This window comes from Ascochyta rabiei, chromosome 3 (assembly GCF_004011695.2).
Source record: "Ascochyta rabiei chromosome 3, complete sequence".
Taxonomy (NCBI): Eukaryota; Fungi; Ascomycota; class Dothideomycetes; order Pleosporales; family Didymellaceae; genus Ascochyta; species Ascochyta rabiei.
The window spans coordinates 1,963,913-1,976,532 of NC_082407.1; the positions used below are offsets into that span (position 1 = coordinate 1,963,913).

The window sequence follows — 12,620 nt, forward strand, 5'->3', positions numbered from 1 at the left end:
TGCAGTGTTTAGTGCATATGTGACTTCTGACCGAGGTCTGCAAGGACCTAGCCTGGCTAGTTGATAGATAGCTGGAAGCAGCATGCCAGCTTTTTTTGTCACTGTGTAAAGCCAAACAACCTTCGATCGCTGAATCTCACGGTGAGCAAGAATCAGTATAAAAAGTCGTTTCGGGGACATTTTCGTGCATATGTGACCTTGGTCCAGAGAAGGCTTAGAACACGTTCAAACTCTCATCAACAACAAGCGGGTTAGTGTACGAAGACAAATTTCGATTCCCCTTCGTTGCTCATTATCTTCCCCTCCCATATGTTGCGCTCTCAAAAGACATCCCGACAAGACAGTATGACCCAAACGCTCAATACGCCACGCTAAGAAATGATAAATCTCAAGTCAGTGTCCAAACGTGTGTGAAGCTGTGTGCTTCTTAACAATGCTTCAAGTATTGGTCCCTCTGGAAGCAGTCCAGACACCATGAGTCTCCCTCTTCTCCCACCTCCGAAGTGCATTCCCTGCAGACCTTCATCCCACAAACTCCTAGACACTGACGTGCGCAGATGAAGCATGTTCGGCCGTGGCAGCGCATACAATCCATGTAGTTCTCCAGATCCCTCTTCCGCCTCGGCGCTGATTTGCATGCGTGGCATGCTCGTAAGTCTGTTACAGCGTGTTGCTGGCTCTGGGCGATTTTGAGGCCCATTGGGGTATCGGTATCCATAAGATGTGATGTTGACTTGACAAAGGCAAGCTTGTGACTGGCCCGTTTGATCTGCTTGACGGGACGATGCTCTGAGGTTCTGCGGTCGGGAGCTGGTGCATAGGACGCGTACGATCGGTCGTTGTTGTGTTCGAAGGCTGGCGAATGTTGTGGATGGGCTCCCCGGTTTGGGTGAGATACGTCTGTCTCCTGCAGTCTTTTTCGTTTCCCCAAGCCCGCGACATGTTGTTGTGAGTCTGTCATGGTGTGCCAGTAGTTGTACGATTGATTGTGTGTGTCGACAGGACCAAAGAGGTCTGATGTGATGTAGACCATGGCGGCGAAGGGGTGAAGAGGTGCAAAACGAATGTTCCAGCAATGTCGAAAAGAGTGAAGAGCAGATTTCTGGCTGGACTGCAGACGCTGGGAAAGACAATGCAAGAAAGAGTGTAGTGACAACGACAGCGAGAAGCTTGGTGAAGCTGTTGTTGGAGGATCGACGAATTGCCAGGCAGAAAGCCGCTATGCCGCTAGCGTGTTAACGCTATGCAGGTGAAGAAAGCGCGGCCCCCACATAGCACGCTTCACGTGCCATATTGACGCCCAAGCGGCGCGCCCGTGGTACATTAGATGGCTAGACTCCCATTATGGATAATTGAGCTTGCGACTGCGTACATCACCTTTGAAACGGATACAGGCATGTTTTGACACTTGCTACGGTAGTTGTTATGAATTGGCAACGTTCACAATCCTCACCTTCACCCCGGCATTTTACACGACCTTGACCCTGAGCCATGGAGAGCGTCAATGTCTCCGAGCTGGTTGCTCGATTGGGAGCCGAGGAGGAGTCGACCAAGAAGATGGCAGCGTTCAAGTTACAGAGCGCCATTGGTGACCCCTCCTTCGCAGACGTCTTCATATACGAGGGAGGCTTGCCGAAGCTCAGATTTCTGGCTCTGCATGCGACAGGAAACACTTTGGCTTACAGCCTCACATCGCTGGCGCGCCTACTTGAGCTGGACAAGGGCTGGGACCATGTCACAGATGATCTGATAGCGAGAGTGGGTGCCGTGCTGGGCGTTGTTGATGTACGGAAAGACTGACGGAGGGGTGACAGATAGTCGATCTCGTAGTTGCGCAGCCACTCGTCAATGTCAATCGAGGTGCCATGTCGGTTCTAGCAGCGATTGTCGGACACCCTCTCCATCGAACCTCTCAGCCTGGTACCACTGGCTTCCAGAGACTCAAGCCAGCAGTCGACACCCAGCCGCACTTCCTCCCTTCGCTCGTCGAAAAGATCACCTCCGCCGACCATGCCCTCTGCGCAAACTCGCTCCAGCTGATCAATGCGCTGATGCGCGACGCCATCGCCCACGATGCCGACTTCGAGGCGCCCAAGTTTATAAAACAGCTACAGGAGCTTGGTGTAATAAAAAGCGTATATGCGCTCATGCAGAGCTCTGCGATACAAGACTTGGCTCATCCGTTGCTGGACTTCCAGACACTCACCAAAATACTACTGCGTAATTGGCGGGAAGAGAAGGTGGATTTGGAAAAGTCAGACCACCGAAGGGCAATTCGAGGCTTACACACCGCCACCAGTGCTGAGAAGCAAGTGGCGGACGGTAAAGGCAGTAAGAAGTTGAAGTGGCGGCGGCTGGGCTTCGATACAGAGTCACCGGCCTGGGAGTTTGAGGCAACAGGATTTCTTGGTCTTATGGACTTCACTGACTATGTCTATAAGAACGAAGATGGATTCCAGAAGCTCATGTTGGAGCAGTCAGCAGAATCAGTCGAGCAGCGCTGCCCTATTGCTCGCGCTAGTCTTTCGGTTACCTCAATACTATATGAACACTTCGAGGTGGAACGGGCCGACGATCTCGACTCACAGAGATATACGGTTCTTGAGTCTCGGGCAAACTTCGACCGATCCTTCCGGCCTCTGCTGCTTCATTGGTCACGAGTGCACACAAGCGGCCTCAATGCGTTCATCCGACTGTGGAAAACGGCAAGAGCCCAAGTAGAGGACTTTGATAAGATTGAAGAACTGGTTCGGATATTGATCGAGCAAGTTGTTGGTCAGGCACCTCGTACGAGAGGGATCAAGGACGTCGAGGAAGAGTTGGCAGAATTTGAGATACAGAGACTGCGAGAGTTACAGATGGAGTTACTCGAACTCACGTATGAAGATGCATGGGGACACCACTTACGGTATGTTCATTGGGTTTCCGCCATCAGCGCCAAGACTAAGCATGCGTAGCCAAGTCCGTGAGGAACTGAACCATGAGGCTCTCCAGTTCGTCAAGGAGCAAAGGATAAGGTGCTTACTTCAAGGCGCGTGGTTTCCAAGTGGTCTTGACTACAGCTCGGGTGCGGGGCCCGTCACAAGCAAGACTCTCAGCCGTGCAGTCCCCTCAGCGTGGCGTTTTGTACGACTTTCACACAACCGCCGATATCTGCATTATGCCGACTTTGACGAAAAGGCAACAACCGAACCGAGGCTGGACGCCTTGCAGGAAAAAAGTAAGTGCTACCGATCGGCCTAGGTCGCATGCTTGTGTAAACACGGTGGCTGACATGCATTGGCAGTTGATCTTTCCATTGTGTCCTCTGTCGTGAGCAATGTCTCGGCAGAAGCACCGTCGTCTTCTTCGTCCGATAGCACAGTGAAGAGTCTCCCGCAGGAGCGAGCCTCCACGTCGACCAAGATAACGATTCATGGCTATCTGCCTTCGACAAGTCACTCGCGGCAGACTTCCAGCGGTTCAGGTGCAGGACGCAAAGAGTCGGTTTTACTACAGTTGCACCCTCAGGGCCACACGCTTGCATCAGAATGGCTTGATGGACTGCTTATGTTACTGAATCAACAGCCTATCACAGCAGACACCAACAAGCTTGTCGATTTCATCGGCGGCTATGGACTCAAGATCCGCCTGCTCAACGTGCGCTTCGAGGATGTGGGCTTAGAGGAGCCGGTCTTACCAAGCCGCGAAGGATTGGATGATGAGTATTATTACGACATAGCTGGAGCATGAGGCTGAGTACAACTGTTTCTATTGGCAACACACATGTTGTCTTGTTTGCACAGATCTTGGACAAACGTGGGCATAGACGAGGTGTGCATGGTATCGGGCTGAAGAATCGTCGGCGGATCTAGCCGCTCGTTTTGAAAGTCCATACGTCTAGACATGACGCTATCAGTCCGCATTTATGAGATTGGGTACGGTAGCACGCGAAAACTTTGTCCGGTGAGCACGGTATGGAATCTCTGGGAATTTTGGATCTAACGGCAATTTGTTGTTCGGGTGTTGGTTGAGAGTTTCTCTGGCGATACCCTTGCTTGTACCTCTGCAAATCATAGCAAACTTTCATTGGCAATGCTTTCCCAGCATGGATCGTGCATGTCCTTCAGCTCTTTTGCCGTCACACAACGCATGCTCGCAATGGTACACAGAGAATGTGGCATCGTCTGTGCGAGTGCTACATGTGCAACGTCCGGCTGATTTGCTGATCCAGTGAGGTGGACACGAGCTTTGCCAGAGGCATGCCTTCAGAAACACATGGATGACGGCAACCTCGTCAGGGAAGGGCTCAGCGTTGGACCGCAATGATGACCGTCCAACTGGACATTCACACCCGTGACGCCAGCCCGTGAGCCGGGAACCTTAGGCAGCTAATGCGGTGTGTTGCAGACCAGCGACGCTAAGGCTACGGGCCCGCCAGGCGTCCCTGAGTGGCCGCGCTGGCCTGAAACAGCGGACGGAGAGAGTGGAGAGAGCGGGGAGTTGCCTGCGTGTGTGACCACAATGCGCAGGGTTATCGGAGGGGCATGGGGCATGCTGCTGTGGTGTTGTTGCTGCTGCCGCCCGTGCTGTAGTTCATGGCGGCTCTCAAACCGACCAGCGCTCTGTTTTTAGGCTCTTCCAGGGTGTACCCTGACCCGTTGATCGATTCTCGAGAAGCGTGACCGGCCGTCTGATTGACTCTCGGACCCTGCTAAGGTTGAGTAGCCCATATGGCGGCGCGTTAGCCCGACTCGCATGTACGAACATATGCAGCCGCCCCAACTGCGTATGTCGGTTGTATGCTGCTAATAAGCCCTCACATTGTTTCTGATCCATTCCAGCTCCGTCTCGCCGTCTTGTTGCTTCTTCAACCCTTCAGTCCCTCGCCTGACCATCATCGCCGCGATTGGGCAATCCCTCTAGGACGATCATCCCACAAGCACTTGCACTTGCAAACATCCACGCTGAGGTCAACACACTTCGGCCAGGGTGTGACCCCTTCGCAGAGCACCCACATGTACCTGTATCTGGCCCTCACGCCATATCGCAACCGACGCCATGGGAAGGAAAGCGAAGGCAATTCTCCCGCCGCTACAGCAGGTTGACTACGACGCGCTTCCGCATTCAGTCCAGTATGTGCGCCCCAGCTTTTTCTGATTTGCCAGACGTGTGATAAGGCGCGTTGTCGCCTGCATGAGCACCGTCTTGCACCCCACACGTACCTTGCAGTAGCCGGCTAGAGAGCTGACCCATGTGCTCCAGGAGAAAGTACTTTTCATCCTTGGAACGACTGCAAATACAGCAGCAGACCGGCGATGATCAGACAAGTGAGCCATCCTCTGGTTCTCCTTCTCATGCCGCTTCGAAAGCACCGTTTCGACGCCTAAATTCTAGACGTCGAGCACACACTACGGGAAGCTCACGGCAGGACCACGAGATATCCCAAGCCGAAGCTGCTTTCTTTTTGTCTTTACCTGATAAAGTGCGGAAGCAGCAGTTTTCCCGCGAGGAGCAGGTCATCCTTCTCGCCAAATGTGACCAGGCGCTCCTTCCTCCCGACCACGATCCAGACCCGGAAGAGGTAGCCAGACAGCGCTTTCACGACTTTCACTTCGACTTCTCAACAAACAACCTTGACCAGCCCTCGAAACGTGGCTCACCACGAGGGCGCCGTTCCTCAGTCTCTGCATATAGCCCGAGCCAGCCTTCATTCGGCTTCTCACTCAGGTCCAAGAAAGAGCAGGACACACAGAGCAGTTTGTTTTTCCTAGACGCCATGGACTCACCCTCAAGCAGGAAAATGCGCCCATTGAGTTTCAGACGCACGATGTCGCTGAGTGGCCCACCTAGTTGCCATTCAACTTGTTCTGCTGTAGCCGGGCCAGGGTCTCCTCTATTCATCTTCCCTGCAGAATATCGACCCCGGCATCAGCGAGCGCACTCGTCAGCCATACCAGGGCGACGGTCTTCATACACATCACCCACACCTATCTTTGACGCAGAAGCCACGCATTATCAGGACCCAGAGACAAGAAAGAAGCTGCGCATGTACCTTGCATCACCACAGAAGTTCGACGAAGCTATCGAATTCGGTTTCCCATCTACTGCCGAACAGGAAGATGTCGTACCTCACTATCAACTCCCCCCAGTGACTAAACATTCTCGCAAGTTCAGTCGAGACATGCACACTTTCCTCAGGGACGGCAAACTGTCCTTCTTTGAAGACAAGAACAGCGAAAATCAAGGCCTCGAGTCCGACGGTGACTCCGTTGTTGAGTTGGAGTCTCCACGGACACCGTCAAGCACAGGCTTGTCTTTCCGTCTCCATGCCCGCCAGATGTCTTCAATAGACTCCAATGGCCTAGCTTCTTCACAGCCAAGCCCTGGGTATCTGCAGCGCGAGATGACCCTTCGCATGACTCTCACTCGGCCCGACCTTCGAGCGGACGAGGATGCGCTCTATGGCTGGCAAAATCAGATCCAGCATCAGCACCAGAAGAGCACAGCAGCCGCCACCGTCCAGGATGATCCACTAGCCCTAGAAGAGCTTGTTTTGTCTGATGATCAGACCGGTACCAAGGGGCCATTCTACGTCAAGCCGAAGCCAAGAGGCAGCCTCGTTACGCGCCTCTTGAAGCGTGCAAGCCTCAAAGGACGATCTTACACCACCTAACCAACAGAAGACGAATTTTCTTTGTACCTTTTATCTCATGAGACATGTCATCCTATCTTCAAGCGACCGTACTGTTGCATGTTAGCGGGCGTTTTGCTTCAAGCCACTCATGGCTATGTTCGATGACGATATGCATGAACGAGGCGTTTACATTTTCAGTTCAATTATGTCCACTCGACTAAAGACGGTTTCTCGGCTAGCAAGAGAAAATGCTTCTGGCGAATGAAAAGTTCAGAGCGTCCCTCGAGGCGCTCGATTAGATTGAAGTCGTCGTTTTACTACTTTATTCTCCGATCCAATGACTGCAAATTAGTGCATGTGAGGCCCAGACTACCGCATTTGCGGCCGGCAGGTACGGCGTACCGAACTATTGCTCCAACAGCATTGTCCAGGATATCCATGTCCGTGGATGGTCGTACTTCAGTCAAAACTCTGTCTACTCGGCAAACCCACCATTTCGTCGGCTCACTAATTTCTCTCCCTAGTCCTACGATGGCCGTCATACTAAATTGCAGGAACATAACGGTAACGTGTAGCACCCAGAGCATCTATTGCAACTACCATGACCCAAGGATGGTAACTACTTGAATCGATCTCTGCCCTACACCGCCGATCTGGCAGTGGCTAGCGGTAGCATGCCATTTCCTGTTCCAGATAAGCGATAATGTCTACGTGCTACTGTTAGAATATCACACATTCCATTAAGGGCACACTTTGGCGTTATCACAGAGATGCCACACGCAGGGCACCACAACCCGGCTGCCGTGCTATAGCGTGCACAACAAACAGTGCCAATAACAAATGAGAAGACTCGCACCCGTGGCGCCAAACAAGAGTCTGACAAGCTCAACTGCCGTGGCCAACAATGTCAGCTATAATCCAGCTGCTATGCCTTTGCTCATCTGGCCGGATCTGCAGTGCGACAGTAAGCATCTCCATATCCACCTGGACTTCGTTCACGCAAGGCGGCTGGTTACATGGCAGCCTTAGCCGCCCTGAAACGGTAGCCGTCCAGGACGTCCTGAGACATTGACCGGACTCCTCTAGCCTATCTACGTCTTCACATGAGCGCCCCTGGCCTTACAACGACATATGCCATGTCAGCGCGACCTGGGCCCCCGCGTGATCGCCCGGCTCCACAGCGCCATGCCGAGCAATCGCGAGTCGGTTTGCATCGGACGTCTTCTCTCGACAAGATTGGAATGTTCGAGCTGGATGACGCGCTTGCCGCTGTGGAGACGTGGCAGTGGGACGAACGGGATCGCGAAGTACAGTTTCACCAGGCGCAGATTGCGCTCGATGCTTGGGTCCGGGCGCGTGGTGTGCCGGAGTAGTCTATAGCAACTACATGTTATACACTGTGCCGCGTCTGCTGTCTTGAGCGGAGGGCATTGGTGGTGTATGGCAGCTCGTTGTGCGGTTTTTGTTTCTTTTCAGTGCAGTCTCAAAGTCTGCCCAGGGCGCGATGTAAACACCAATGTACTCTGAACACACCGGGTTCCGACCGGAACGTCGAGACGCACGATCTTGATGCGTAATGGAAGAGGGTCTTTTGCGTGGATCTGACGTGGTCGAGCTGTGTGTGAGATGCCTTGCATGAAATACAGCTCGTGCGTCTCCACAACCTCAGTGGATCTAGACGACATGCAAGGCGATAGAAGCGTGGTGTGACGATAAAGCCCTGAATCGTTATCACCGGAGCCTTTCTCTAACTCTACTCGATTCGTTACGTGAGAAAATGGTGAGAGCGCTACATGGTTGGGAGTGCTTGTTTGCACCACAAGTGTCCTTAGGTGATCCTTGTGGCGATGAAATGTCACTCTTGTGCTGCGTAATGCCGTGCGGTGGAACAAAGGCTGTTTTGTTAGGCTGGCCTGCAGGTATCGTGGTCTTGCTTGTGCGTTGGTCTGGATCAATAAGGGCATCTGCAAGGTCAGCTCGCATACATTCTGCCACTCGTCAATCCTGATGCACGATAATCAGCGCGTCCTTCGCTTCGGTAACTTTTTCATTACTCATAGTGCCTTGCTTTGGCTGGCATTTTCGTTCATACATGACTTTCTACTTGGCGATAAGCCTCTACCTCGACAGAGCGATGTCGTCGATTCGCAGAATCATCTTGACTGTCTCCGCCGCCAGCTCGATCGCGCTTGTGCTGACGAGGAGTGGCTGGAGAACGTTCTCTTCCGCAATGTCATTCTTCACACCTCCGCTCTTGATGCTGATACCAGCGTTCTTCTGCTCCTGTGCGTGTCTATGCCTCAGCTCTGTGACCACCTTGATGCTGTTCAGACCGGCGTTCTCAGCCAGTGTTGTGGGGATGACCTCCATGGCATCTGCGAAAGCTTTCCAGCAGATGGCCTCTGTGCCAGATAGCTCACGAGCGCGGAGGGAAAGCTGGTGTGCAATCTCGATTTCTGGAGCACCACCACCGGCAAGAAGAGCCTTCTTCTTGACCAACGAACGGATAGCGCAGTGGGCATCGTGCAGCGAGCGCTCGGTTTCGTCCAGAATGAGTGAGTTGGCTCCACGACAGACAATGGAAACGGTCGATACTACCGACTTAACACCAGAGACCTTGACGTAGCGTGCGCCTGATGCCTGAACTTCCTCGATCAGGTCTGCCGAACCAAGCTTGTCCTCTGTGAACGAGTCAACGTCTGCAATCGGTTTGCAACCAGTGCTCTTGCAGATGAACTCGATCTCGTCGCGCTCGATGTCCTTGATGACCATGATCTTGAGCTTCGACAGGAAGTGCAGGCTGAGATCGTTGACAGCGTCGCGCAGAATTGACTTCTGGATGAAGAGAACGTTGCACTTCGCCTTCTGGATTTTCTTGACCATGTTGAGCAGGTAGGTTCGCTCCTCCTTGAGGATCTTGTCCATTTGCCTGTAGTCGTTTACAACAATCTGGTTCTCCATGTCCGGCTTGGGAGGGCTCAGCTGGAACTGGATGAGACCTATCCGTGCCTTCTCCTTGATTGTGGGCCCACCGGCGCTCTTTACCACGGGCTGATTGAGGACCAACCCGTCGATCATCTCGCTGTCTTCGATGGTGCCACCCTGCTTCTTGATCATCCTGATGTTCTTCAAGTCGACGTTGTCTGCAGTCTTGGGGTCAATGATCTTCAGGACCGAGTCGACGGCCATGATTGGCAACTTTGGCTCCTGTGCGACGATCTTGGACGAGAGCGCAGTGGTAGCTGTCTTGAGCAGAGTCGGCCTATCGGTCAGGGAGATGGGGATGGACATGTCTGTCAAGATCTCTATCGCCTCTCGTGCTGCGCGCTGGAAAGCCTCTGAGATGACGGTCGGGTGGATGCCCTTGGACAGCAGACGCTCGGCGGCGCCTAGCAGACTTCCAGCGATGACGATGACTGAGGTTGTACCGTCTCCAGCTTCGATATCTTGGGCGTGTGCGAGGTCGACGAGCATCTTTGCGGAGGGGTGCAGAACGCTCATCTGGCTGAGCATCGTGGCTCCATCGTTGGTGATGATGGTTTCGCCCTTGCCAGTTTGAATCTGTGGCTAATCAGCCGTGTTGTACTGCTAGATATATGCTATGCTCCATACCATCTTGTCCATACCCTTTGGCCCCAAGGACTACGCCAGTGTCAGTATTCGATTACTCCCCCGCACTTGGTAGTGGGACATACAGTTCGGATCGCATCTGCCACAGCTGCATGGAATCGTCAGTAGGAGCTTCTCTCGAGTTTCCCAAGCGTTGTCGTACCTCGTGCAGCAATGATGTTGGCGCTGCGAACAGCTCTGGGCTTCTCCTTGTCCTGCAGGCTACATCAGTCACTGTTTGCAAAGCTCCAGACAGGGACTTCGAACCTTGAAGGCAGCATTTCCGCTGCCACCGTTTGCTACTTGTGCGGCCATCTTGTGTTGTATGCGGTAAACAAAGACAAAAGAGGGGTATCGTGGGGTGAAGGCGCGTTGTGCTGTCTGCCCAATGTTCGAATAATTTCCACGCGCCGCAAACCCGCCAAGCCAAGCCCGTCCCCCCGTCCCCGACCGCCGAGCTGCCGTCACCGATTACAGAACACCACGCCCGCCATCCACAACAACGCCGCCAGCAACGCTTCCTCACACCCTTTGTCTGCACATCTACGCCAAGCCTTCCTTTCCAGCCTCTCCAGGTTGCCACCAACACCGCCGGCGTCACCTGTCCACCCTCAACCGCAACCATGCCCAGCGCCACGGGCTCAAGCTGGGAGAAGTACCAGAAGAACTTCGCCGACGACGAGGTCGAGGAGAAGAAGATCACACCCCTGACCGATGAGTACGTGTTTTGGTCCCTCAGCAGGAGAAGCTAGCAGCTGACACGCCACAGGGATATTCAGGTGTTGAAGACGTATGGCGCGGCTCCCTATGGCGCGGAGCTCAGGAAGCTTGAGAAGGAGATCAAAGACAAGCAGCAGACAATAAACGAGAAGATTGGCGTCAAGGTACTTACACCGGCAGAAGCATCACATGGCACAGCAGCTCACGCAGCGTAGGAATCAGACACCGGACTAGCACCACCACATCTCTGGGATATCGCCGCCGACCGGCAACGAATGCAAGAAGAGCAGCCCCTGCAGGTCGCCCGTTGCACCAAGATAATACAAGACGACAAAGACGCGGAGAAGAGCAAATATGTCATCAACGTCAAGCAGATCGCCAAGTTTGTCGTCAATCTCGGAGAGCGCGTCTCACCCACAGATATCGAGGAGGGCATGCGAGTCGGTGTTGACCGCAACAAGTACCAGATTCTGCTTCCTCTACCACCCAAGATCGACCCCTCGGTCACGATGATGACGGTCGAAGACAAGCCCGATGTCACGTATGGAGACGTGGGAGGCTGCAAGGAGCAGATTGAGAAGCTGCGGGAAGTCGTCGAGATGCCTCTACTGTCGCCGGAACGCTTCGTCAACCTTGGTATTGACCCGCCGAAGGGTGCTCTGCTCTACGGTCCTCCCGGTACCGGAAAGACGCTCTGTGCGCGAGCCGTTGCCAACCGCACAGACGCCACCTTCATTCGTGTTATCGGTTCAGAGCTGGTCCAGAAGTACGTTGGTGAGGGAGCCCGTATGGTTCGAGAGCTATTTGAGATGGCACGGACAAAGAAGGCGTGCATCATCTTCTTTGACGAAATTGATGCCGTAGGTGGAGCACGTTTCGACGACGGCGCGGGAGGCGACAACGAAGTGCAGCGTACTATGCTGGAGCTCATCACACAACTCGATGGGTTCGATGCTCGCGGAAACATCAAGGTCATGTTCGCCACAAACAGGCCCTCCACACTCGACCCCGCGCTCATGCGTCCCGGACGTATCGACCGAAAGATTGAGTTCTCCCTACCCGACATGGAGGGCCGCGCCAACATCCTCCGCATCCACGCGAAGAGCATGAGCGTCGAGCGCGACATCCGTTGGGAGCTCATCTCACGTCTGTGCCCGAACAGCACAGGTGCCGAGTTGAGGAGTGTAGCGACCGAGGCCGGTATGTTCGCCGTGAGACAGCGCCGCAAAGTCGCGACGGAAAAGGACTTTCTCGCCGCTGTGGACAAGGTGATTAAAGCCAACATGAAGTTCAACAGCACTGCAGTGTACGCTCAGTACAATTAAGGGGGTGGAGCTCACCCGGATCGTTCTTCCAATATGTACGTAGAGAGCCGTGGGAGTTGGCAGGTGCGATCTGCTGCTCTCCCCACCTTCTACGCACACCAAGCAACAAATGACCTTTCTGCATTCTCCTTCCATGTTGCGAGCTTGTGCTTTCCGCGTCAAGAAGGAAGGTCGCTACGGAGAAGGACTTCCTGGCCGCGGTAGACAAGGTCAACAAGGGCAACCTCAAGTTCAACTCCACCACCACGTACATGCAGTACAACTAGAGATGGTGTATAGATCAGGGACAAGTGGGATACTGCATCACTGCAACGGAGAGTTTGGGCTCCTGTATGACTAGATATCATGAT

General features: G+C 53.7%; 5 protein-coding genes across 5 annotated transcripts, besides 2 other annotated features; 3 read left to right on the forward strand and 2 right to left on the reverse strand.

The window, feature by feature from the left end:
- Positions 1-427: 427 nt before the first annotated feature.
- EKO05_0002240 (uncharacterized protein) lies at positions 428-1,033 on the reverse strand (the record flags this gene model as incomplete). The annotated part of the gene is made up of 1 exon (XM_038947465.1): positions 428-1,033. The coding sequence occupies one exon, from the start codon at positions 1,031-1,033 to the stop codon at positions 428-430; it is 606 nt and encodes a 201-aa protein (XP_038792913.1).
- Positions 1,034-1,491: 458 nt separating this feature from the next.
- Positions 1,492-3,732, forward strand: EKO05_0002241 (uncharacterized protein; the record flags this gene model as incomplete). The annotated part of the gene is made up of 4 exons (XM_038944194.1): positions 1,492-1,758; positions 1,815-2,908; positions 2,958-3,220; positions 3,287-3,732. 4 exons carry the CDS (start codon positions 1,492-1,494, stop codon positions 3,730-3,732), a joined length of 2,070 nt encoding a protein of 689 aa, XP_038792914.1.
- Positions 3,733-4,534: 802 nt separating this feature from the next.
- Positions 4,535-4,571: a tandem repeat.
- A 469-nt stretch (positions 4,572-5,040) lies between these two features.
- On the forward strand, positions 5,041-6,655 carry EKO05_0002242 (uncharacterized protein; the record flags this gene model as incomplete). Its single annotated transcript, XM_038944001.1, has 2 exons — positions 5,041-5,114; positions 5,245-6,655. The coding sequence occupies 2 exons, from the start codon at positions 5,041-5,043 to the stop codon at positions 6,653-6,655; spliced, it is 1,485 nt and encodes a 494-aa protein (XP_038792915.1).
- Positions 6,456-6,495: a tandem repeat.
- A 2,079-nt stretch (positions 6,656-8,734) lies between the features above and the next one.
- Positions 8,735-10,540, reverse strand: EKO05_0002243 (T-complex protein 1 subunit delta; the record flags this gene model as incomplete). Its single annotated transcript, XM_038944159.1, has 5 exons — positions 8,735-10,177; positions 10,229-10,258; positions 10,312-10,334; positions 10,389-10,440; positions 10,493-10,540. 5 exons carry the CDS (start codon positions 10,538-10,540, stop codon positions 8,735-8,737), a joined length of 1,596 nt encoding a protein of 531 aa, XP_038792917.1.
- A 308-nt stretch (positions 10,541-10,848) lies between these two features.
- On the forward strand, positions 10,849-12,270 carry EKO05_0002244 (26S proteasome regulatory subunit 7; the record flags this gene model as incomplete). Its single annotated transcript, XM_038944044.1, has 3 exons — positions 10,849-10,943; positions 10,995-11,109; positions 11,161-12,270. The coding sequence occupies 3 exons, from the start codon at positions 10,849-10,851 to the stop codon at positions 12,268-12,270; spliced, it is 1,320 nt and encodes a 439-aa protein (XP_038792918.1).
- Between the last annotated feature and the right edge of the window lie 350 nt (positions 12,271-12,620).